General features: G+C 43.7%; 1 protein-coding gene across 1 annotated transcript; it reads right to left on the minus strand.

Moving 5' to 3' along the window:
- Positions 1–374: 374 nt before the first annotated feature.
- On the minus strand, positions 375–24649 carry CCDC197 (coiled-coil domain containing 197). The gene is made up of 9 exons (XM_067547094.1): positions 24540–24649; positions 20432–20477; positions 18765–18941; positions 18003–18160; positions 10897–10979; positions 6131–6303; positions 4807–4917; positions 3090–3206; positions 375–634 (listed from the first exon to the last, which is right to left on the minus strand). The coding sequence occupies exons 1-9, from the start codon at positions 24647–24649 to the stop codon at positions 437–439; spliced, it is 1173 nt and encodes a 390-aa protein (XP_067403195.1). The 3' UTR covers positions 375–436.
- Positions 24650–25948: the final 1299 nt, after the last annotated feature.

A 25948-nucleotide genomic window follows, 5' to 3' on the forward strand; every position in this document is an offset into this window, starting at 1 on the left:
GGCATTACATAGCAATTTTCCGATAAGGATCTCAGTGTGTTTTACAAACAACAAATTAACTATTCTCACACTGCGGTCTAATATGTATTATTGTATCCATTTTAGTCTTACTTTTTGGTCAAAGAATGGAATATCATAAATGATTCCTTCCTAATTTCGCTGCAGGTGCCATGGTTAGTGATGGACCAGTCCTATACCCAGGTAGCAAGACCCATGTAATGTTCATTTGTGTTATTGGTGCGGTTTTTTTGGCTTTTGAAGTGTAAGAGTGTGAACTGATGCCAAAGTTCTCTGTGTATGGAAGACCCAAATATTAAAAGTGAAGGCACTAGAAAGAAGCAATTTACAATAAGAAAAGTCAATAAGTCTGATGAAGCTTGTATATTTCATCTGTTCCATTAGTTTGGAAACTGCAATACATTAATAAAAAACAGCATCACACTGATACTTTCCCCTTGTTTTTAGGATTTTTTATTACACCACCACTGACTGCTGGAACTTGGCTTCGGAACTTCTCCTTGGTAAGTCCCATTTTTCTGCTCTGCGTTTGGTCCCCAAGACTAGATAGCAGTGTCCCACATCCATCAGGCTGAGTCGCTAACTGCTGGATATGCTTTTTTTCCAGAATGAACTCCTAGGATAAAAAGAGTTTTCTTCCAGACAGACTCACGGGCAGGCTCCATCCTACAGCCCTTACTCACCTGCATAGCCCCTTTGATGAAACTAAGCAACTGCTTTATATACTCTTTGCAGTGAGAGATACTGAGTAAGGGATACAGGATTAGGCTCATTGGTCCCAGTTTAGCCAAGTGCTTAAGCACATGCCTAACTTTAAGCATAGGAGTATTCTCACAGAAGTCAATGGGCCTATTCATGTGCTTCAAGTTAGCCACGTGCTTCAGGACCTTGCTAAATTGGGGCTTGCTCTGTAATTTCCGTTAAGCACATGTAGAATTAGTTGCACAATTTTTACAGAAAAATAAAAATCAATGGTGTCAATTATTTCTAATGACTCTGCCACTCAGGGTATTCCACACACAAGTAAAGTACAATCTCATCTGAACTACAAGTGCACACAGTGAAAACGGTCATACAGTGAAAGCAATACGGACAGTCTACCTATATCTAACACAGTGTTTCTGCTGAAAACCTGCAAGTACCATGTGGTCCAACACTCCGCATTGCAATGCGGACAGTATTGGGAGTTCAGTAATGGTTCCCACGACTAGATCTGCATGGCACTCCTAGTACTGCAGGCTTGTGTAGTTCCCCCGCTTTACCTTAATGAGGAGATGCTGTGCTGGTCCCTGGAACACTCCAGCCACCCCGCCACCATTGGGTGATGTATACTAGCCACCAATGGGCACAACGGCTCCAAGCCGCGGTCTCACTTCCCGTAGCAGGCGAAACGCCATGGTGAATGAAAGGGTGTGTAGTGGCATGGCTGGGGGTGAGGGCAGCCAAAGTCTGGAGGCCTGGCCTTGCACTTTGAGGGCCCAAGGAACAAGGCTGTGCAGGACATACAGCCTACTTCCCTTCCCAAGGAAAGGGCTGACAACCTGTTCCCTGTGCACCCCCCAATGCCTTATCCCACAAGCCCTGCATGCATGGCAATCCCATTGAAGTCAATGGCCGTTCCATATGTTGGGGGCATGTAGGATCGACCTTTAACATGGCTTAACCCTATGACCATTTACTATAGTTACTATAAACAGCTGGGAAACACTGCTTTCTCTGGGCCTACCTGCCATTGACTTTGATGGGGCAGAATTTTCACCCTATGACTTTTTGGAGGCTGTAATTAGAAATATTTGTTTCCTCACATCCCCATTTCCTTGCAGTGATTTTGCCGTCCCCTAGAAAATGTACGTGGAGGAAGAGTGATCCAATGAATACAGCATTGCATCTATGGGTGAAACTCGAGCCCCACTCAAGTCAATGGTAAGATACTCACTGAGTTCAGTGGGGCCAGGATTTCACCCTAAGAATCTAGGCCCAGATCCTCAATGGTATTTAAGTGCCTCCCACTGGATATCACAGAACTCCTAAATACTTTTGAGGATCTGGGCTTTAGAGACCAAAGGCTACATCCTCAAGTAAGGTTCACCCCTATATTCTTGCCTCTGTCACTGATTCCCACTGTGACAAGTTGTCTCTCTGTGCTTCCGTTTGCTCCTTTGTGAACAGGGGGACATACTGTTAACTCACTTTGGGAAAGGACTGAGAGACATGAAAAAATATCACTTTATAAATGCTAAGTACAATTGAAAAAATCAGCCCAGTTCTTACTTTCTAGCAATGTCCATATTTAGCTAAACAAATGGGTTCTACAGGGATTTGTTTATTCCAGCACCCCGCATGCTCTGAGGCTTTCTTCTAGGATTTCCTGCTCCACAGGCTTACACTCCCAGAGGGTGGAGTCCTGGAAAGATCTGCTTTGATGAACATGTTCTGACATCTCAGCCAAGAACTAAAAAGTCTGCCTATACTGGCTTCATACACGAGTCTTCACCGAGCTATACTGAGTGGGGTTAACTTATTGATGTTAATTACAACCTGATAGCAAGAAAGACTAGAACTCCTTTTTAAAATTAGGTTGCATGGCTGTAATAAAATAATAGTACTAATATTTTGTTCCTCTATAGCACCTTATATCCCAGGATCTCATTGTTTCACATGGGTTACTTAATCAAGCTTCAGAGCACATCTGAGAGGTAGGGAAATATTATTCCAGTTTTACAGATCAGGAAATTGAGGCATAGAGCCATTAAGTGACTTGCCCAAAGTCACACAGTGAGTCAGTAGCAGAGTAGGGACCTGAACTCAGATCTCCTGATTCCCAGTTCCAGGTTTTAACTATTACACAGTGTGCCTTCTCGCACTGCCTATATAATTAACATCTACATATGTTGCTAGTACACACACTACTGTGTTTGCTAGAAGGCTCCAAAACACACATCCTTAAATGAGCCAGACATCAGAGTCGCTTTAATTTTAGCTGCCTGTAAGATCTGTACTCCCTTAGCAGCAGGCACCATGCTGTCCTTAGCAGCTTTTCTATTAATGCTACAGCAGTGTTTGTTACTTACTTGGATCATGTCCAGTTTTGACAACCATTCCATTTCCTGCAAGGGGCCATAATGCTGCATGTGGCACAGCTCAGCCAGGTTGGAGATAGCTAACAACAAGCTGCCTAGTTCTTGACTCTGCAAAGGTATAAAAAACATGGAGGAATTTTGTCCCATAGAACATTTTGCACATAAATGGGCCTAGATTGCCAACCTCCACGAAGAGGAAACACCTCAAGGTTATAGCACAGGAGTTTGGCTGGGTAATAATTTTGCCGTGAGATCTAGCATCTCCTCAAAGTGTGACCCAATCATGCTTCTGCCTATATCTCTGCCCCCGTTTTCTTCTACAACCTCTCTCATGGCCCCTCTATTCTATCCAAGCTTCTCTCTTCCCTCCTCACTTTGTGCCCATGTTTGAACAAGATATAAACCCTCAGCCTCAGCAATTAATATTGACACTGGCCCTTCCATCCTACATCTGGGAATCCCCCTCCCAACCGCTATTGCCCCCTGCCAGACATCTTCCTCACCAGTGGCGCTAGTAGGATTGGGGTCCCTCCAGATCTCCAGACTTGCAGGGTTTAGCAATCTATACATAAGCCCCTGCTGCCTCCTGCCTGGCTCTCTGATGCCCCACCCATGGCCTCTATTGAGCATGGCTCCCACTCATTGTCATGGCTGCCTCACTTGCTGGTGACAGGCAGCAGCACCAGTGAGAGAGCAAGTGTCAGGTGGGGGTAGGGAGAGGCACAGACCTAGGACATTGCACACCTAGGAAGATGAAGGGATGAGGGGGAAAAGGGGAAATTAGAGGGAGGTCTGGGAGTGGGGAAACTGAAACAAAGGGGTGAAACTGGACAAAATTAGGCTGGAGAAAGGATGCTGGGAGTGGTTCGTGAGGGAGATGGGAAAATAGGTCAAGAGGGAGAAAGAGTTTAAGAGGGAAAACTGGGTAGCAACTCAGAAATGGAGTGGGCGGAAGACAGTGTGTCCATAGGGCAGGAGTAGGACTGGAAGAGTCTCTCTCAATGTCAGCAGGGAACAGGTTGGGAGAAAGAACTTGTCTGTGTGTGTGGAGAAAGGATTGTTTGTGCCTGACATCCCCCGTTTAGACAATCAGTGACTAGCTATTTTCACCAGTACAAACTCCTCGAGTAGACAAGAAAAGCCACTTGAAGTTCAAATTCACTGCTTGAAATTGGGCTAAGCTGCACGGCCACAAGTCATGGCCGACAGCTGGTTTGCCTGTCAACAGCAGGAGTTTGCAGTGGTGCAGCTACACCAGTGGCTAGTCATTGATGGTTGCAACAGGGACAAATCCTCAGACTTTTAGGTAGTTTTTGACTTTAACACTGAAGTTTCAGAACATAGGCCCAAACCCTGAGCTCCTTACTCACACAATGCTCCCACTGACTTCAGTGATGACTAGACCTGACTGGGAAGGTTAGCCCACAGCAAACAAACAACAAATAAACTAGATGAAAGTGAGTGTTAAGTTGGAGAAACAAACCAAGAAAAGTGACGATGTGTGTGTCTTAGACCAATGGGCAAGTTAGCCAATTCTGGACCTGACCTGCTGCCAACTCCCCCACTTGCTTCCAGGGAAGGAGGATCAGGCCCTGAATGTTTGTGATCTCACTTGTGCACCAGTCTTTTCAATTAGGATCTGTGTCTCCTCTGTTTTATCCATAGCTCGTGCTCTACTGGAAGGAACAGAAGGCACTTTTGAACTTACCTGATACCTGAAGTGACCCTTCTTGTGGTTAATACTGACTGCCAGCTGTTTGTTTTTCTCCTGTATTCTGTTGCACTTCATTTGAAGCTCAGAAAGTTCACTAATCAGCATCTAGGTGAGGTAAATAAGAATGCCTACTGGGGATATATTTTGCACTGTAGAAGGAGGCTAGCCCGAGTGTCATTCTTCTAGTGGCTTTCAACGTGAAGGGTCCCAAAGCACTTTACGAATTAACAAACTGTTCTACTAACAGTGAGTTACAACCAGAGGCAAGTCTTACCTTGGCCACAAGGCTGCACGGGGGCAAACACAGGCTGCACCTGTTCAACTAATGTTGTATAGGCTACCAGCAAGCTCTGTAGCCACAACTCTGGACAAACTGGGCCATTCTGCTCTCAATTACAGTGATACAAGTCCAGAGTAACTCCAGTAGAGTTAGGGCTTGTCTACATAGGATGTTATTCTGGAGTAACATAGGATCTGAATTTAAAGAGCAATAGTGATTTTGAAGTAATTCCCCATGTGGAAATAGGGAGCAACTCCAGAACAGCTATTCTGGTCAATTTCCCTCATATATAGGCAAGCCCTCACTGGATTTACACTGACATAACTGAGCACAGAATTTGACCCCTAATGCCAGGCTCCTGGCCTTTAAAGGAATAATGCCTCTGGGTGCAATTCAAATGCTACTGTGATGGGCACCATATTGGCCAATACACTGGGGGTTGAACAAATTTCCCCCTCCCCCCCAAGAGCTGGAAACATAAAAGTCTCTACAACTTGGGTTGAAAAGCCAGGCTCTTGTTACATCTCCTCCCCTGTAGCAGCCTGGAGCTGGCCTCTGTTTTTATTAACAGAAAAGGTTAAGGATTATCCATTGAATTAAAAATAAAACACCCGGAGAAAACTTCTCTCTATCAGGAATCTGCTTCAGTGGCTGCAGTTTATAAACGTGGGTCAAAAGTATGCCCCGAGCTCCACGCTGTGGATCACTACTGCAGTGTCTGCCTTTGGGCCCGACCCAATAACCATGGGACATTTCTGTTGGGGGATGTGGTGCAGAATGCACCAGAGATTGACGCTACTCATCTGAGAGTAGAAATTGGCCAAGGGTGATCAAGTGATGAGAACACACTGAGTGTTTGTGATCAGCAATATTCCAGAAATCTTTGTCTTTTTCAGCAGTTACATATGGGCCCCATCCAAGGGTTCAGTGGAAGTCGCAGGCGCTGAGCATCTCACAGAATCAGACCCTCACATGGCTTAACTCTCTTGGACTAACCACTATCTAATATACCATAAATAACATGCTTGATAACATTACAAGTTTTGTGGTATCGTGTTCCCGTTGCAAGGCCTCAAGGTCATGCTGGCTTTTCTCATAGTCATCTGACAGGCTGATTAAGTTCTTTCTCAAGGTCTGGCTTGTGGCTGTCAAAGTCTCATGTCGCCTGATGATAGCACCTATGTCAGAGTCTGCACCGTACTCCAAATAGTCTGCAGCAGGACACAGGGAAAACACAGCACAGAGGGAAAAAGCCTTAGCGCACCATATGTCAGAGACACTTTATTTTCCTTCCTTTTCAAGTTCGGGACCTGATCCTTTATGGAATTGAGGGATGTCTACACGGCAATAAAAGACCCACAGCTGGCCCTGTCAGCTGACTTGAGCTTGTGGGGCTTTGGGACCCTCTCCCTTCACTGTGTCCCAAAGCCTGGGCTCCAGCCTCAGCCCTAACACCTGCACTGCAATCTTATAGCCCCACAGCCCAAACTCAAGTCAGCTGGCACGGGCCAGCCGTGGGTGTTTCATTGCAATGCAGACATCTCCTGAGCAGCTCATGTGTATTTGCAACACCCACACCTTCCAGGAGGTGCCAGCACCTTGCACAATTGGGCCCTATCCATACTAAATGAATCTTTTCATTGCAGAAACAGCCTTAACCATGAAAGCTGACTCAATATTGCCGACCACAAGCATTCAAAACTGATTAGTCTGACTCCCATTCCCTCCAAATAATGAGATTATTTTAAAATCATGAGCTTTTTAAAAAATACTAAATTTCAAGTTGATTTGCCTTCCAGTTTGAGCCTTTAAGGTTCATGTTTTCAATCTTTTCTCCACAGCCATGAGGGCCAGAAGCTGACTTTTTTTAAAATGAAAGCTGAGATTCTTACATATACATACTCTGCAGACTCCAGGAACTGGTCTTGTCACACATGTTCAGGAAATATGAAATCCAACTGAAACAGGTGCTGAGAAGAGCTACTAGGATGACTAGGAGACTGGAGGGCTTGTATCTTATGACAGAAGATTGGATAAGGTTGGCTTATTTATTCTCATAAAGAGAAGGCTGAGAGGGGTTGTGATGGCTCTCCATAAATAAATCAGGGGATGGAGGGGTAAATACCAGGGAGGATGAAGAGCTAAAGGACAATGTTGGCAGGAGAAGAAATGGGTATAAAATGGCCATGAACAAATTCAGGCTGGAAATTAGAAGAAAGTTTCTAACCATCAGGGGGGTGAGGTTCTAGAATAGCCTTCCAATAGGAGTTGCGGAGACAAATAACTTAAAATGAATTAAAAGAGAGCTGGATAAATTTATGAGTGTGATTGGATGACATGGTTGCTGTGATGGTGAGGGGCAGGGTTCAGCAGTCCCAGTGATCAATTCCAGTGTGTGTCTTATGTTCCTAAAACCTCATGTTTCAGGTGGCCAACTGCAGGGGTCAGGAAGGGATTCCCCTCCTTCCCCCAATCGATTCTGGGGGGTGGGGTTATCTCCTCCCTCTGAAGGATCAGGGATGGCCATGACTGGAGATGGACACTGGGCCGGGTGGGCCAGGGCTCTGAGGGGACCTCGAGCATTCTCTCTCAGGTGCTTGGCTGGCTGGCTCTTGCTCACATACTCAAGGTCTAACTGATCACCATATGTGAGGTCAGGAAAGAATTTTCCCTCAAGTCAAATTGGCAGTGACCTTGGGGGACCTCCATTTCACTTAATCAATTCCCTGCCATTGCAGGGGCCTTGGTTCATCAGCCCCCCTTAGTCTCTGCCTGTGGCATACAACAGTCTGGTCTCCTGTGGGCTGTAATACTTTGGCCTAATTTCAGTTGTTGGGTTTAGTATGTCAGTGCCAGGTGGTCTTGGTGACCTATCATATACAGGAGGTCAGACTAGATGATCTGGTGGTCCCTTCTGGCCTTAAATTCTAGGACTGTCTGTGAAATATAATTCAGTCCATTTTAAGAGATGTACTGGAATGTAGATGCACCTCTCCACCACTGGATGGCACTGGTTCTATTGCAGGGACATTTGACTTGTGAGACACTTGATCAGAAGTAATAACAATTTTTCCACAGGACAATCCCATCAAGCAAACTTGACCTCATTGTGAAAGGAAGCCAGTAATTTTTCATGGCTCAGGTCCTGAATGTTGCTAAGAGATGAATAATCTACAGATTTAACACTTGACTAGATGTTAAATGGCTGTCAGGAGAGGTATCTATGATAATCTGATTACCTTTTAGTGCACAATTATCACTTCAGTTTGGAGTCTGGGCTAGAGAACCAAGACTTGAAACACTTAAAAGAACTCAGATGGAAGTTTTCATGCACTTAAGCACATTTTTATTCTACAAGGAATGTGCAGGTAAAAGCAGAATTTGAGATTTGGAAAAATCAGTTAAGTAGCTGACCCTTTATCTCAGTGTTTCTCAACCTTTTAAGTAACAAGTACCCCCTAACTTCTGAAAATTTTAATAAGTACCCCAACACTCAATTTTCCACTCTGAGAAATACAATCTTTTTCCCTTTTACCGCTGGATGACTGTATTTCTTGTAAAGCAGGAGAGTTCTGAGTTCTGCAGTGCTGTGTGGCTGTGGCAGATCACAAAACCCCCTGGTGTTTCTCCCTCCTTCCTCCATATAGGAGCAAAGATCAATGCCAGCCACTCACTAAGGCCTGATGGCGGGGTCAGGTGGTGTTCTCCTTACACAGGCGGGAACTTGTGAGGTATGAGCAGGCACTAGGAGCTGATCAGAGTGGATAGCAGCGCTCCCCATGGCCATCCCTGGGGGGGTGCGGGCCTGGGGCAAATCACACTGTGTGGGCCCCTCTTAACATTTTTATACTGGTAAAATCTGGGGCTGTCATAGTTCACTAGAGCAGTGAAATTGACAAGTAAGTCTGCGGGTAGAGCCCAGCTCCAGGACTGGGCAAGCTACTGGGCTCTCTGCCTGGCTTTCTGGGCACCGGGCTTTGAGCCGAGGAGGGGAGCTGCCACCTGGGCAAGTTGCAGTCGGCTGCCGTCTGGCTGCCAGCCCGGGAGGTGGGTGACTGCCACCTGCTCTGAACTGGGGTGGAGGAGGCTTCCACGCAGGCTGGGACCCAGGGATGTGGGCAGGCAGCAGGCGACTGCTGCCCGTCTTCAAACTGGGGCACGGGAGGCTGTCTCTTGGCTCAGAGCTGGGGTGTGGGTAGCAGCCACTCAGCTGTGAATCCAGCTCGCAAGGTACAGGAGGCTGCCACTGGCTCCCACCTGGGAGTTGGAACCGGGCAGGATGCAGGTGGCTGCCGTCCGGCATCCCAAAAAGCCGGCGGCTACTGCTCAGCTTCCCAGGACTGGGGGGGCTGCCGTCTATCTCCCAGCTAAGAGATGGGACCGGGCAGGAAGCCAGCGGCTGCTGCCTGCCTCCCAACTGAGCGGGAAACAGGCAGCTGCAACCTGGCTTCCCCAGAAGTCGGCAGTTGCCGCTCACCTCCCTTCACTAGATTTTTCATCGCGTACCCCCTGCCTGTGTCTCGCGTACCCACAGGGGTACACGTACCACAGGTTGAGAAACTATGCTTTATCTGATATGCAAATAACAAGCTGCACTGTGTTTACTTATGATAGCAATAAACTGAAAGATAAAATTTAAAACTAGAAGAGTTTATATCAGCCAAAATACCACTTCTGCAAGCTAAAACAGTGTTTCTCAACCTTTTCATGTAGATGACCCCCAGTCAAAGGCAAAAATGTTCATGACCCCATTACAGTTAGTATAAAAGAAAGAGTAAAAAGATACCAATGATAAATGTTATATGCTTATTATTTGTGTTTTGAGATGTTGCCAGAGAATACTTAACTTTGAAGGGTAAAGGCATGGGGAGTGGGAAGAAAGAGTTCCTTTGCTTTAGATTGTAATAAAATATTTATTCCTCCCACCCTCCCCCAACTGCCTTTCATGACCTTACAACTTGTGAGTTGCAACTCACAGGCTGAGAGACACTGAGTGAGAAGTTAGTCTGGAACATCTTCTACAATGACTCCAATTCTATATTAAATGGTCTGGGCCCAGGATGCCTAAGAGATCCCCTGAAGCTCTGACTGGAGTCATCTTGCGGCTCATCACGCTGTTGCTTGACACAATGGATCTGCCCACTGCAAGGTTAAAGCTTAGCTGTCTTGGTGGCTGCAGAACAAACTCCCACAGAAGCTAAGCACTGCCTGAAATCTCATCACTGTCTGCTCCAAGGACAAGCTGTACATTGGACTTTGCCTTCAGTAGCAAACATGCCTAAATAAAACATCAAATACCTACATATAAAAAATAATAAAAAGCCCCAGATCCCAGGACAGCCTCTGAAGAGACAAGTCTTAATGAGTAAATTCTTCTAGGAAAGGGCAGTGGGATTATATCTGCCTTCAAGTGCTGAGAATATGGAGACAACGTTCCCATCTATTTTTATCCTGCATACCTAATAAAAGTGGTCTGGCTCAGCCAGCGTAATCCAGGTAGGCCTGGGCACCTTATCCTGCCCATCAGACAAAACAATGTGGGCCTTGCAAAAAATGGATTTGACTCACTGAACTGTCTCAACCGTGCATCCCTATGATGGTCAGCGTGCTGCTTAGCAGGCCTGTGTGTGACTGAGGAACAGAAGCTGGCAGACACTTAAACATGTCGATTGTCTTTCACTTTAAAGACACTCGCTATTGGTGATGACTAGGCTACTTGGCAAGGGCACAGGAGCAAAAGATGTCAGTGAAAGTTACTATTATTACACCTAAAGAGACTGCAAATCCAATGTAACTACACTTACTGTCAGGCAACTGGTCAATGATTTTCAGTAGGAAGTCCCCATATATTGTGTGCGTGGCTACCTTCTTCTGCAGCTTCTGTTGTCTGTAAAAATGCAGCAAAAGATATTTAAGATTTAATAAAAAACAAATGAGAACCCAATGAGCTAATTACATGAATCTCCTATGTCAATTATAGCTTTTTGTCACACTTGCACTACCAGAGGAAAAGGATTTCCTTTATAGTAATGTGAATAATGATGTAAGTATGTTGCATGTAAATGACATGGCATCCTTCATCAAATCCCAAAAGTGCCCAATCAATTCAGCCTCCCAACACTGCGTGGAAGTTAGTGTTGTTAGAATAGTATTCCTGTACTATTACAATTATATTATATTTTCATAAGTCAGTCTTCTTTCATATGGCTTGGATAAATAGCAACAATTACAAATTTATATCTAGATTTGATAGCCAGCACATTGCCACAGCTGTGAACTGGTGAATATCCTTCAGGCTCACGACAAAAGAACAAAGGGGACAGTCAGGTATGATGTGCTCCATTGTTTGTGACTGGTGACCACAGTCACATACAGGTGTTTGCCTCATTTTTCATTTACAGAGGGTTTTCCCACATCTCCCATGAGATGTCTTGATGTGAGTCAATCTGAACCAGTCTTTCCAACATAAATCAAAAGCCGGTGGTTCCTTGTCAGGGTCAACAATGAGCTGTTTGTTCTGAGAGGTCGAAATGCTGCATGTGGCTCTCCATTGAACCTGAGTGTCGAAGGTGAGTGTCATGGTCTTGATGCGGTTCCATACAGGGTTGTGGGATTTTAATCTTGTCTTTGGCAGGTTCTGCAGATTGTGCAATAGGATCCTTGTGTTTGCATTGACATGGTTAAGAAAACGAGCTGTCTGGGCAGCTCTTCTAATCTGTGGAGGCTGGATGTACAGTAGGACCAGGAGTCAAATCAACTGGGGTCGATTTAAGCATCCCTGACACTATTCGTGGCATTATTGAGTTGAGTACCATGGAGTTTAATATTCAATCACAGTGTGTACCAAGGCAACTGTTGTGATTCATAGGGTCCATGAACTGGAACCACGATGTTTTGGGCAGTTTCCTAATAAGTGTGACATGAGACCTGACCTTATCGCGTGTGTTTGAAGTGTTGTCGGAAGGTCCAGCGTAATGCCAAGATTTTTTGGGTTAGCCCCATGGATGATCCTTTCCTGGCAGAACTGCACATAGAGTTTGGTATTAGACATTTTATTGCTCAGATGGAAAGCGGTCACCATGTTTTTTTCAAGCTAGGCCTAAGTTTCCAGCATTGGAAATAATCAGCCATCATATTAAGATCTTGGGTTAGGGTGCAACTGATGGTATAGAGGCTTGTGTGCTGAGCAGCTAGGGCAATGTCATCTGCATACATGAATTTCCTTGACTATCATTGGTATATCCACAGTATGTAAATTAAAAAGCACCAGGGCCAGGACACAGCCCTGAGGGATGCCTGAGTGAAGAGTTCTTGGTTTGCTGATCTGGCTTTTAAGGTGAACCTTAAGTGGCAGTCCCCGATCATTGCTGCCAAGAGATGGATTGTTCACCGGCAGGGAATGAAGCAGGAGATCTTGCGGAGGAGGCCCTGCCTCCAGATGGTGTCTTATGCAGAGGACAAATCAACAAGGGCAATCCCATTCTTCAACGTACATTGGAATCCTGCCTCGGTGTGGCTGGTGAGTGAAGCGACACGATCACAGCAATTCCTCTTCAGGCGAAATCCTGCCTGCTTCGATAATGCCAGACAGACAGTGGAATAGCACCTGTTCCATGTGCTTGCTTTTGGTTGAGAGGAGAAAGATGGGAGTGGTATCTGGCTGCATCCTCTGGGAGTTTCCTAGGCTTTAGTAGGGCAACCACTTTTGCCACTTCTCCAGTTCTATGCATGGCGGTAAAAAGCGCCACCAGCCATTCCCATCTTCCCATAGGCCCACTGACAACAATTCCGGGCCCCAGGGACGAATAGTCCCTTCCCGTCTCTTCCACCTGCGGCCCTGCCCACAGTCCATCCCTCTTCACCCCAGCCCACCCCTGCTCCGTCCTAGGTCCCATTCCCTTCCCCACTCACCACTACATCCCTCCCCCTCCACTCAGTCCCACTCCTCTCTTCCATACTCCCCCTTCCGGGGTGGTGAGTGACAGCTGGAGTGGGGGAAGGATGTGATGAGCAGTGGGGCCATGGGCAGAAGAGGACTGGGCCCTTGGATCCATCGGTGGGCCTGTCTCCCCAGATTCTTAAGAAACTCTGGTGGAATGCCAGCAACCCCAGAAGCTTTCTGGCTTTTAGTTTCTGACAGCACAACATTATTCTCCTCAACAAAATATGGAGAGGAGAGTGGAGATTCCTCTGGGCATTGGTGAAAGTTTCTGTGAAATTCCCACTGGACCTCCTTGTCCGTCTTGTCTGTTGGCGTCTTGCTTTTAAAAAGAAGATGAGGCGCGACAGCATTTGCTGTCACCTTTTCCAAGTGTTGCATTACTGGCTAGGGTCCTCCACATTGCTGGAAAAGAACCCATGCCTTGTGGCTTGAATGGGTGAATCAAGGCTTTCAGTCTTTCCACCTTTCCAGGTGCACAGAACTCAAGAACTCAAGCAGTTCAATGGCTATACCTAGGTTGCCGGTACTTTCATATTCCCTCAGGAGAGGGACTCGGATTCTTTTGTCCAGCTGGGGGTTAAGGCCTTGCAGTGACCATGCAGAATATACTTCTTAGCCATCGATTTTAGAATGTTCACAAAACGGCCAAAGTTTCTAGGTATTGGTTTGAGCCATGGGATCTGATGTTCTGTTTCCGAAGTGTAGGCGGGCCAGTCAGCCTTGTGGAAAGGTGGGTGGGAGGGTCCCAGAGCCTGGGCTCTAGCCTGAGACCAGAAGTCTACACAGCAATGAAGCAACCCTGCATCCTGAGCCTAAGTCAGCTGACATGGGCCAGCCACAGGTTTTTCTTTGCTGTGTAGATGTACCCTTTGTGTTTATCAACTTAGCTTAACAAATAGAAAGTTACGGGATGACTTGATTACTGTCTACAAGTACCTACATGAGGAACAAATATTTAACAATGGGCTCTTCAGTCTAGCAGAGAACATTATAACATAATCTAACGGCTGAAAGTTGAAGCTAGACAAATTCAGACTGGAAGTAAGGCATGAATTTATAACAAAGAGAATAATTAACCATTGGAACAATTTAGTAAGAGTCGTGGATTCTCCATTGCTGACAATTTTTAACTCAAAATTGGATGTTTTTAATACGCTCTAGAATTTTTGGGAAATTCTCTGACCTGTGCTATACAGGACGTCATATAGAGGATCACAATGGTCTCTTCTGGCCTCGGAATCTATGATGCTGGGACAGGATGACAGAGGATGGATCACTCAATAATTGCCCAGTTCTGTTCATTCCCTCTGAAGCATCTGGGCATTGGCCACTCTCAGAAGACAGGATACTAGGGTAGATGGACCATTGGTCTGACCCTAATGGCTATTATGCTCTTATGAATCTAACTATGACAAACTTTTTTCCCCAATCACCTGCCTATAGCCACAGGAGCTTTTATCTTCTGATGGTAAAAAGCAAAAAAAACCAGTCTTGTGGTTAAGTCCCAGGACTAGAAGTCAGGAGATTTGGATTCTATTCCAGCCTCTGACACAGGCTTCCTGTGCAAATTCCTTTGTCCCTCTGATCTACTGTTTACCCATCTGTAAAATGAAGCATATCCATCAAGGCTGTGTGCTGTCTGTGGACAGGTGGGCCTAAATTTGCCAGCAAGGTTGTTCAGAGATTTAATGTGGTAATTCTGTGCCAGCTCCATTTATGTTTAAAAGTGGAGGGTTTTGATGAACAACATAGGTTCTATTTCATTTTTATATTAAATTATATTTTTAATACTATCTCCTGATTCTCAGTTTCTGCTGGAAGCCCTAAGAGCTTCAGAACCTCTTACAAGTCACTCAGTAAATATAGCCCTTTGTTCTTAAACTTGCTGGGGCAGGGATTGTTTCTGAGGTTTTTTTTCCCCTGTGTTTGTACTGTGACTAAGTACACAGGGGCCTTGATCCATGACTGGGGCTCCTAGGTGCCACCACAGTAGCAATAATAAATAGTAATGTTTGCATACTGTCCAAACAAAGCATGACTTTTACACGTTTGCTGTTCACAGTTGGCTGACTAATAATTTTTGCAAACAAATTCCAGCCTGACAGTGTGTAGCTAAGTGGCTGTTGCAAACATTCTATATTCACCATTCAAGACTCAAGCTGTGTGACTAGTCTCCCAAATCACATGGAATTGCTTCTGTTCCAGGACTGGATGATCATCATCAACTACCTCAACTTCTGATATCACCCAAAAGCAAATCCAAAAGTTGTGAATTTGCAAAATGTTCACAAAAAGAGATGACTAGTCAAGACAATAATTTAATTAACGTGAAACTGCCTATGGAGTAGAATGCAGTAAAAATAAGTGGTAAGAGTACATAGGAGAGGAAAGTTTGACCAAAGGCTCCATAGAAAATCCAGGTATTATGAAACATGCTGTCTGATTTTGATTGTTGAATGTCTTTCACTGTTTTTGGCAAGCAGAGATGGGACCAACTTACAGAGTTATTAGGAAGAGACAGCTAATAGTTATGTGGGATTTTATTATTAGAAATATAGATTGTTAGGTCTGTTTTCACCACATGGTGAAATGCCTGCTAGGTGTGAAGGTTGCAGACCTCAAGACATCTAGCTAAAAAGCGTAAGTCTAGAGGACAAATCTGAGGAACTGTCCCAAATTGAGGTGTTAAAGGAGTTTTTGGAACAAACTGAAAAGAATAGTAATACATCATCAGAATCAGATGGTATTCACCCAAGAGTTCTGAAGGAACTCAAATATGAAATTGGAGAACTAACTGTAGTATGTAACTTATCGCTTAAATCAGGCTCTGTACTGGATGCCTGGAAGATAGCTAATGTAATGCTGATTTTTTAAAGAGGCTCCAGAGACAATCCTGGCAATTACAGGCTGGCAAGTACCTGGTAAATTGGTTGAAACTATAGTAAAGAACAGAATTATCAGACACATAAATGAACACGATATGTTGGGGAAGAGTCAATACAGCTTTTGTAAAAGAAAATCATGCCCCACCAATCTATTAGATTTCTTTGAGGGTGTCAACAAGCATGTGGACAACGTGATCAAGCAGATTTAGTGTACCTGAACTTTCAAAAATCCTTCGACAAAATCCCCTCACCAAAGGCTCTTAAGCAAAGTAAGGAGTCATGGGATAAGAAGAAAGGTCCTCTCATGGATCAGTAACTAGTTAAAAGATAGGAAACAGAGGGTAGGAATAAATGGTTAACTTTCCCAGGAAAAAGGTAAATAATGGGGACTCAAAGAACCTGTACTAGGACCACTGCTGTTCAACATATTCATAAATTATCTGGAAAAAAGGGGTATACAGTGAGAAGCAGAGATCCTAGAAATCTGTTTGCCATGGAAAAACACAGAATTTGTATTTTTACAGAGAATCTTTACTTTTTACATTTTGTGAAAATATAAAAACACAGTGGAACCCCAATTATCCGATCTATTTGGGACTGGGACCGGCTCAGATAATGGATAGATGGATAGATGATAGATGGATCGATCGATTGTGGCTAGGGAAACAAAAATTCAGTCTTTCATTTTAATCTTGGAAAAATGTGGATTTTTATGTTTTTGTATCAGAGAATTTTGGTTTCTTTATCATGAAAAACTAGGAATCCTACTGAGGATTCAAGATTGTAGGTGATATAAAGCTACTCAAGATTGTAACTCTTCATAGTCAGTTTTGGATTTAACTAAGGGATATCACAAAACTGGGTGACTGAACAAAGTGGCAGATGAAATTCAGGGTTGATAAATGCAAAATAATCCACATTGGAAAACATAATCCCAACTATACATACGAAATGATGGGGTCTAAATTAACTATTACCACTCAAGAAATATCTTGGAGCATCGTGGATAGTTCTCTGTAAACATCTGATCAATGTACAGTGGCAGTCAAAAAAGTTAGGAACCATTAATAAAGGGATAGAAAATAAAACAGAAAATATAATGCCACTATATAAATCTATTATACATCCACACGTTGAATACTGTGTGCAGTTCTGGTCACCCCATCTCAAAATAGATATATTAGAATTGGAAAAAATATGGGGAAGGGGAACAAAAATTATTAGGGGTATGGATCAGCTTCCATATGAGGAGAGATTAAAAAGACTGGGACTGTTTATTTTAGAAAGAGACTAAGGTGGGATTTGATAGAGAGTCTACAAAATCACAAATGGTGAGGAGAATAAGGAAATGTTATTTATTCTTGCACTTTCACATAACATGAGAACTAGGGGTCACTAAATGAAATTAATAGGCAGCAGGTTTAAAAAAAACAAAAGGAAGTACTTCACGCAACATAGACTCAACCTGTGGAACTCATTGCCAGGGGATGTTGTGGAGGCCAAAATATAACTGGGTTCAAAAAAGTTCAAAAAGTTCATGAAGGTTAGGTCCACCAACAGCTATTAGCCAAGATGGTCTGGAATTCAACCCAGTGCTCTGGGTGTCTCAAAACCTCTGATTGCCAAAAGCTGAGACTACAACAGGGGAAGGATCACTCACTCATTAGCCTGTTTTGTTCATTCCCTCTGAAGCATCTGGCACTGGCCACTGTCTGAAGACAGGATACTGGGCTAGATGGACCACAGATCTGATGCAGTATGGCCATTCTTATATTCTTAAAGTTCTGGACTTTTCGACTGAAACTTTCACAAAATTTGTAAGTGTTCAAATCTGGGGGGTTAGCTCTGTTTTAAAAGTTTTACTGCTGCATTCATTTAATGGAACTTAAGTTTGAGAAAATGAGCTGATCCAGCTAGTATTTGAACCTGCAGGGGGGCCTAGATTATTGCAGTGCAAACCTGAAGTTTAGGTTTCTAAGCCACAAACACAGGTCAGAGACACATGCAGAATGATATAGTAGAACTCTAAGTGTGTGGTAGAAAGCAAAATTTTTAGATAACCCGTGATGGGTCTGTTGCATACCTGACTTTGAGTTTTTCAAGTTCTGCTACCAATTTATCTATCTCCCTCTGTTTTATTTCATTCATTTTTACTTCTGCTTGGTATTTCTGGACTGCACGCCTTCTTTTCACCTCACTCTCCTTAAGAAACTTGTCAAATTTAAGAGCTTGATTCCTGCTCTGGCAAAAAAAAAAAAAAAAGGAAAAAAATAGAGGACATATTTAATAAACCAATGCAACACCCCGTTCAGGGAAGGTACTCTGTAAATCAATTAAATGTGTGCATGTTTTGCTTGCTTATCCCTGTTAAACTAAAGTTTTACAAATCTACAAAAATCCCAGATTTGTTTCTATTTATATTCCTGTAGGATGAAGAATCAGGTCTCCAATCGATATCTGACACCAACATTTACATCACTGCTGAATTTAGCCCTACTTGTTTTACAAAGAGGGGAACAGTGTCAGTCTGTAGAGGCCTTCGAGATCAACCCAGTGCTGATGGAGCAATATGAAAGCCATTCTTATCACTGGGTATAATCAGACAGAGCAAGAGAGAGTACATTGCTGTCACTTGGAAAACAGTACCAGGTTGCAGCTTTTGCCTGCTCCAACATGACTCCGCCAACTACTCAAATACACCATTGACTTGCACCTGGCCCAGAAGCAAGAGTGCAGATGTGAAAATCACCAGAATAGAGTCCTGGGTTTGTGAAAAGACCAGGACTAACAACTCAGGAACCCTGAGTGCTCTCTTTTCATAACATAGATGGGAAATAATGCTTACATCCTGCTGCTTTTTGGCAAGTTGTGCTCTGCGCTTAGCCACAGCTTCCATTCGTTCTTTAAATTCCTGCCTCTTAGCAATAAGCTCTGTCGTGACACGATCAACTTCAACTTCTTTCTTCAGAACCAAGGTTTTTTGCAAGGAGTTTGCATCAGTCTCAAGAATCTTGCTGGGGGCCTACAAGTGTAATTGGGTTGTCAAGTCAATAGAGGCACACAACAAATCCCTGTGAATTTCCTATGCGTCTTGCATAAAAGCAAATTCAGTGCATCATTACTTTTTGTCTAAAAGTCTTAACTAAAATAATAATTTTTATCCCCCTGCCCTCAAGGTACAGATTAAAATAAGAAAATGAGGATTCAAACAACAACATGAATGCAGCAGTTTTAAGGACAAATCTTGATCGTATTACAGCAAATGATAAAGCTCCCTTTGACTGCATGGAGGCCAGAGCTCCCCACCTGCCAAATGTGACCACAATATGGGGAAATAATTTATATGGAGGGACATAAGCAGTCTCAGTGCAGGGGCTTAATATCAGCTAGGCTGTATTTATTTCTGCAGACATTTTTCTACAATCCAGTCTTGACGCAACGCACACAGGATCTGATTGGTGTAACTCAAGAATAACTCCATTTTGGTTAATGGAATTAAACTTGGGTAAATGAGAGGATCAGAATTTACCATGTTGGATAAGATGCCTCAGAGGATGGGAAAAATCCCAAAATTCACCCAGCCAACTTTTTAATGCTGCATACGAGAGGTATTCACAGCATTTCTGAGGTAAATTTACAATTAACAGTGAGAGGAGAACCCCAGGTTTGTGGGGGGCAGACAGGGTTAGATATGGATCTAAAACGTGGGGGACAAGATGAAAGTACAGTTCTTTGCAGGTGTTAAGATGTGACAGGACATCTCAACTACAAAGAAGTGATTAGGGGAGCTAGAATGTCAGGGGTCACTACAGCCTCAAGAGGTCTGTCATTGTTCTTAAAAACACTTCTTAGGCTAGTCCTGAAGCCCTTACTAAAAGCCTGCTCTATTTTCTACTGAGGTCAACAGCAAGGTTCCCATTCAGGTCAATGGGAGTCCTTCCTAACTAAAGAGGTCAGGATTGGGCCCGTGGTTGCTGGACGCTAGAAGTTGAAATTTCCTTACCAGAATATATTTTTCCTGCTTGATGCCCACACTAGTTTGTTATCATAGGGTTGCTCATTGATAATTGGCCTCTGGTATTTGTGTGTGCATGAAAAAGAGCACGGAGGTGTTTTTGCAAAAAAAATCTCCCATATAAAGAACGACACAGCTTGGCTTGTCCAGCGTTGAGAGGCCCACATCTGAACAGACCTTTCATCTGAGCTAGCTGCAGCATCCTTTCAAGGAGCTTCCTGCAACTCTGTCCATCACATTACCTGGGCAACTGATACATGGAGCTGAGGTAGTTTTCCTGAGGAAAAGGGTTCCACGGTTTCACCTCATCCAGCCATCAAACGCAGATCCTACAGCAATGAGGGCCATACAATGCCCACATAGCTGGACACAGGTGATGGGAGTCTTGACAACACTCACACACAGCACCCTGTTGAACGGGAAGCTCTTGAACTATGTTCCCTGTGACACTATGACACACAAAAGGAAGAGAGGCACAAAAAATCCACACGTCTAACCTCGCTGATGATGGGGATATGAGTAACATCTTTATCCTCTTCTTCCCTGGGAAAAAGAAAGAGATTGACCTTTACATGGAGAGAATTAAGGACCCCTTTTCGACAAACTCTGACTGTGATCTGGCCTAACGCCAGAAAGGACTGCTAGATCATCTAGTCTGATCTCCTGTATATCACAGGCCACCCAACATCCACCCAGCACTCGCACACTAAACTCGACACAGGGGACTAGATTGTATGCCACATGCAGAGAATAGGAGCAAGTGATGCACCAATGCCCAATGCAATGGCAGGGAACTGATTAGTGAGATGGACCCAGATGAACCTGGCAAGCGACCCACTCCCATATGCTGCAGAAGGTGAAAACCTCCCAAGGTCACTGCCAATCTGACCTGGGGGAAATTCCTTCCCGACCCCACATATGGTGGTCAGTTAGACTCTGAGCACATGAGCAAGAGCCAGCCAGCAGAACACCTGAGAGAGCGAGAATGCTCAGTACCTGCTCATAGCCCTCATGCTTCAGAGGAAGGAGATAAAAATACCCTCCTAGAATACATTGGGGAGAAAATATCCCTTCCTGATGTCTGCTGGTGACTGGCAGAAGCATGTTCTTTTAGGAACAAACTGGAAAGGAGCCCTTGGGCTGCTGAGCCCTGCCCCCCAGCCCAAGGAGCCCCATCATACAATCGCACTCAAATTTGTCCAGCTCTCTCTTAAGACTAATTAAGTTGTTTGCCAGCACAACTCCTGTTGGGAGGCTGTTCCAGAACCTCACCGCTCAGATGGTTAGAAACTTTCTTCTAATTCCAGCCTGAATTTGTTCACGGTCAGTTTATATCCATTTCTTCTTGTGACAATATTATCTGTTAGCCTAAATAGCACTTCACCCTCGCTGGATTTACCCCGCCCACCCCGATGTATTTATAGAGAGCACTCATAGCCCCTCTCAGCCTTCTTTTTGCTAGACTAAACAAGCCAAGCTCTTCCAGCCTCCTTTCATAAGATAGGCCCTCCAGTGCCCTGATCATCCTAGTAGCTCTTCTCTGCTCCTGTTACACTTTAAATTCATCTTTCTTGAATATGGGTGACAAGAGTGGCTCACAATATTCCAGATGAGGTCTTATCAATGCCTTGTACAATCACATTAACACCTCTCTCTCTCTCTCTCTGCTGGAGATGCCTTCCCTAATACATCCTAGGATCGCCTTTTTGCCTTTTTCACAGCCGCTTCACATAGAATGACATCAATGATTGACCCCCGCACCCAGGTCTCTCTCTTCCTCTTTTGTTTCCAACTGATGAGCCCTTAGCTTTCAGCAGAAATTCTTATTGTTAGACGCTAAGTGTATGACCTTGTACTTTGTACTATTGGCTTTCATCCCATTTCTGTTACTCCAGTCTTCAAGAAAATCCAGATTTTCCTGTTAAATATTCCAATTCTTCTCTGTATTGATGAAGCCTCCCAATTTTGTATCATCAGTGAATGTCATTAGCACACTCCTACTTTTAACTATTAAATAAGATTGGTCCCAGGACCCAATTCATGAGGAACTTGGCTAATGATCTCCCTCCAGTCTGATAATTCACCTTTCAGCACAGCATTACTCATAGCCCAATGAAACGAGAGTATGATACATACACGGACATATTGGACAAATCCTATGCTCCTTAACCAGTTTTCACTTAGTCTTTATGTGACTCCTTTGGCTTCAGTGGGTGTTTTGCCTGGATAAGGACATCAGGAATCGGCTTCTGTTTGTAAAGCCATTTGGGAACAAGTTACTGATTACTACATTTTTTTTCCCCTCCCGTAGAGGCCAGGAGAAGGCAGAGTGGCTGGCCATTGGTGTTTCCTGCTGACCAGCTCAGGTATTGCAGGCTTTTAGTTCTTCTACACATTGCTAGCTCTTGTCTGCACTGCTAACAAATATTCAGACAGCATCAGTACTGACCAATGGTAAGGTTACCAAGGAAATTATTGAACTGATACATGCACATTACTTACCTACTAGAACAGACTGACACTGCAGACAGTGTTCCTGATCAGGTATGTTCTGATACTTTTTCCAGTCTTTCAGGTACATATGGACTTTCTACTGAGACATTAATCATGTAGTGCTAATCATGTAAGAATTTGGCCAAATTATAATCTCAGTTACACTGATGTAAATCTGGAGTGAATCCACTGTACTCAACAGAGTTATACCCATTTATATGGGTTTTTAATCACAAATTTAAAAGAAAAAATAAAGATGAAGCAGGAGAGTGTGCAAAACTGATCAATTAAATGAGCAGAAACAAATAAAAAGTAAGGAGCAATAATTTGCTCCTGGATTCAGACTTTGCATGGGAAATTTAAGCCTTCAGTGAAGAGGTGTGCTTTTGTTGTTTTTGTTTTGTTTTTTAAATTATCCTTGAAAATAGGAATTTGTAAAGGAAGAGCGAACACAACTCTGATGCCAAGGATGCAATTGTACTACTTTGACTTATTATGTATCACAGCTCCTTCTAGGGCATGGTAACAGCAGAAATGAGAGATTGCGATGTAGCATGACAGCTAACAGACTCACTTTTATCACACAAGTGGTATGGGATTGTGCTTTTAGTGTTCAAGGGTTTAGGTTCAATCCCCACTTTATGTACATGACTGTACACAGTTTATACATAAATATATGTATAAGTGTCTTAAGTATACAGACATGGCTCACTGTGCAGCCATATTGGACTAACACTGGAGGGAGATGATTAGGTATTTTAAACCTAGAAATTAGGTCTCTTGGTTTTTTCTAAATCCACATGTTCAAATCCCAATAGGGTAGACTCATTTCATCTTTCTATAGCCAATACATTGAGTTCAATGCTCTTTACTATGTGAAAGACTCTTGAAAGAGACCTCTTGCATGCACACAAAACGTTTCCTGGTACTTACTCTTAAAACTAGAAGTTTGCCCTGATGTCCTTAGTCAAACACCATACAAAAGATTAACTCAGTACTCTCACAATACCCTAAGACATACCGAAGTATTATCCAGTGCTCAGATAAGTACCTGGATAAATGAATATTACTTGTTTTACAAATAGGAGAAGTGAAACATGAGGTGACCTGTCCAAGGGCACAGAGTCAGGCAGAACTGGAAGAAGAATTTAGGTTTCTATTACAAGATAAATCCCATTGCAAAGTGTCTCAAGTTATTATTTTCCATTTTTGTTTGTTTGTGGTCATGAGAATTAGAAATGGAGCCTTGCATTACTGGGGATTGAAATCTTTGAGGCCAGGGTGCTATAAAACTCTAGCTATGCCCTGAAATGTGCACAATTAGAACTAATGGACATGTCTGGTACGTTAGTTATTCTTTTGAAAAGATGTTTGATAAAAAAGAAACAGCTGCCAAAATACATGAGGACGATGCATCCTTGACCTCTCATCTCATGCTTTTTTAGGCAGCCAGAACGTCAGCCAGATATGGTAGATTCATACACGTTGGCAAGCAGAAATCACAGTGATGGGCATATTACAAACAGCAAGCTGGACAGATTAACTGGGAACACATATGCAGCAGCTGCACATATTCAGTTTCCCAGATTTGTCCTGGACTTTTCCAGGACTGAGCTGGCCAGTTGTGCATATGTGTCACATTATGCATGGTGATTTTTTGATAGGCTCCATACTATCTGCTATAGTTTGCAAGTTTAAATGACTAACCACTTTGCTGCCTTCTGCATACTCTACTCCGGGTTTGCACAATGGATCCAGATACAATAAGTGAACATATTCAGATGGTGCAAACAGTGATTTTATAGTCAAAATGGAGACGGCTTCTGCCTGACCAAACTGTCCAGCCTAAGAGCATCAGCCTCTGGGATGTAACTCCACAGTCAACACAGCTTGCTGCGCAGGTTTAGGGGTGGGAGCTATTTTTATGTGCCTGCCATAAAGGCCACTACATTATTAATCAATGTGTTCATCTTATTCTCAATGCCCCGAAACACACAGGGAAAGGGAAGTTCAGTTTCTGGCACTCAAGTCTCACAGGCACATTCACTTTCACACTCCCTTTCGACTTTAGATTCAAGAAAATAAAACATGAGTGCAAGTGAGATCACCTACCTGTGTTCCCCTAACTGGGTCACGAAAACATTCCTCCTCCTGTTTTCCAACTGCAGTGAATACCTAGGATCCTCGTCCCTTCCCACAGCCAGTGACTCCAGGTCACTCATGATGAGCTTGGGAATCTAGCAGGCGACTTTCTCTGTCTGCAATACCTCATGCACAAGCCATGTGTGTTACAGTGCCCTTCTCCTTCTGCAGAGGGAAGAGAGTTTGCAACAGACTTCTGACTACAACAAAGCAATTAGAATCACATTATTTTAAATGCACTGAGATATTCAGAGCAGTCTATATTCGCAACTTCAGAATGTGTTGCAAAACTTCACGCACAGGGGGCGGGAGGGATGAGAGGGGAAGGGGAGGAGGTGAGTTTGCTGTTGCTACAGTTACCTTTCTGTAGCCAGCCTCTTTCTGCGTTCCCCTAGCAACCCCAGGCTGCATTCTAAAAGAGAACAGGGGACACAGACTGGTGTGGATCAGGGCCTCAATGCAGGGAGAGTGTGTTCTCTAAGGGTGGCCGGCTGGGGTTTGCTTCCCAAGGGAATAAGTGCTGCATAGCTATGCACAAGGACAGGAAACTCATTAGAACACCCTGTTTATAACAGTATGTTACAGCAATTGGAAAAGGAAATCACTTCCCCTCCCTGACATCTACCATAAAAGAGCCCAGTCCAGATGCACTGAAATAAAGGATTAAAATGCCCCTCCCCCCAACAAATCCTGAGATTCTTTAAAGATACAAACATTAGTTTGGGGTGAGATTGTTTGAGCTGTTGGAAGCTGCTTGGTACAGTTCCCAGTCTCTTTGCAGCATATCCCCTTTTAAAACCTCCCAAACTTCTAATGAGTTGATACTGGACTAGGAGACTTGGGCACTGAAGTCCTCTTTCCACGGAGTAGGCTGTGGCTGTGCAAGCTTGGAACAACCCCACTCTCCCCACCCCCAGGACCCTATATAGGGGAATGCAGGACCAGTCTTTATGGATTTGGGGTGAGGTGGGGGGGGGAGGTTTCTGAGATGTTTACAATGGTTCTAATCTGGGTGGTGATTTGTGTCACAAGGACATCTGTACAATTCATACTTAGATTGTGACCCATCAAATCATGACATTAAGGCCACACATAACTATCAGATCATACCTTTTGCACAATATCAACCTATGTTGGATTCAAACCACCAACCTCTGTGGTTAAAGGCTCCATCTCCTATTCCCTTGATCCCTGCAAGTTTCTTTCTTAAATCCTCTGAGGTGCCTGATATCTTCTTTTGTTTTTCCTCTTACTAGATACAGGTTTGTAATCTGGAAATTACAAAACAAAAAATACAGAAAATGTCAATAGAACATCATGACTAGTTAGTGTATGTCATTTGTACATTACATTATTTAAGATTTGGACATAGTTTTCAA

This window comes from Emydura macquarii, unplaced genomic scaffold (assembly GCF_026122565.2).
Source record: "Emydura macquarii macquarii isolate MOO-44397 ecotype Brisbane River unplaced genomic scaffold, CSIRO-AGI_Emac_v2 contig_1229, whole genome shotgun sequence".
In the NCBI taxonomy this organism is placed as follows: domain Eukaryota; kingdom Metazoa; phylum Chordata; order Testudines; family Chelidae; genus Emydura; species Emydura macquarii.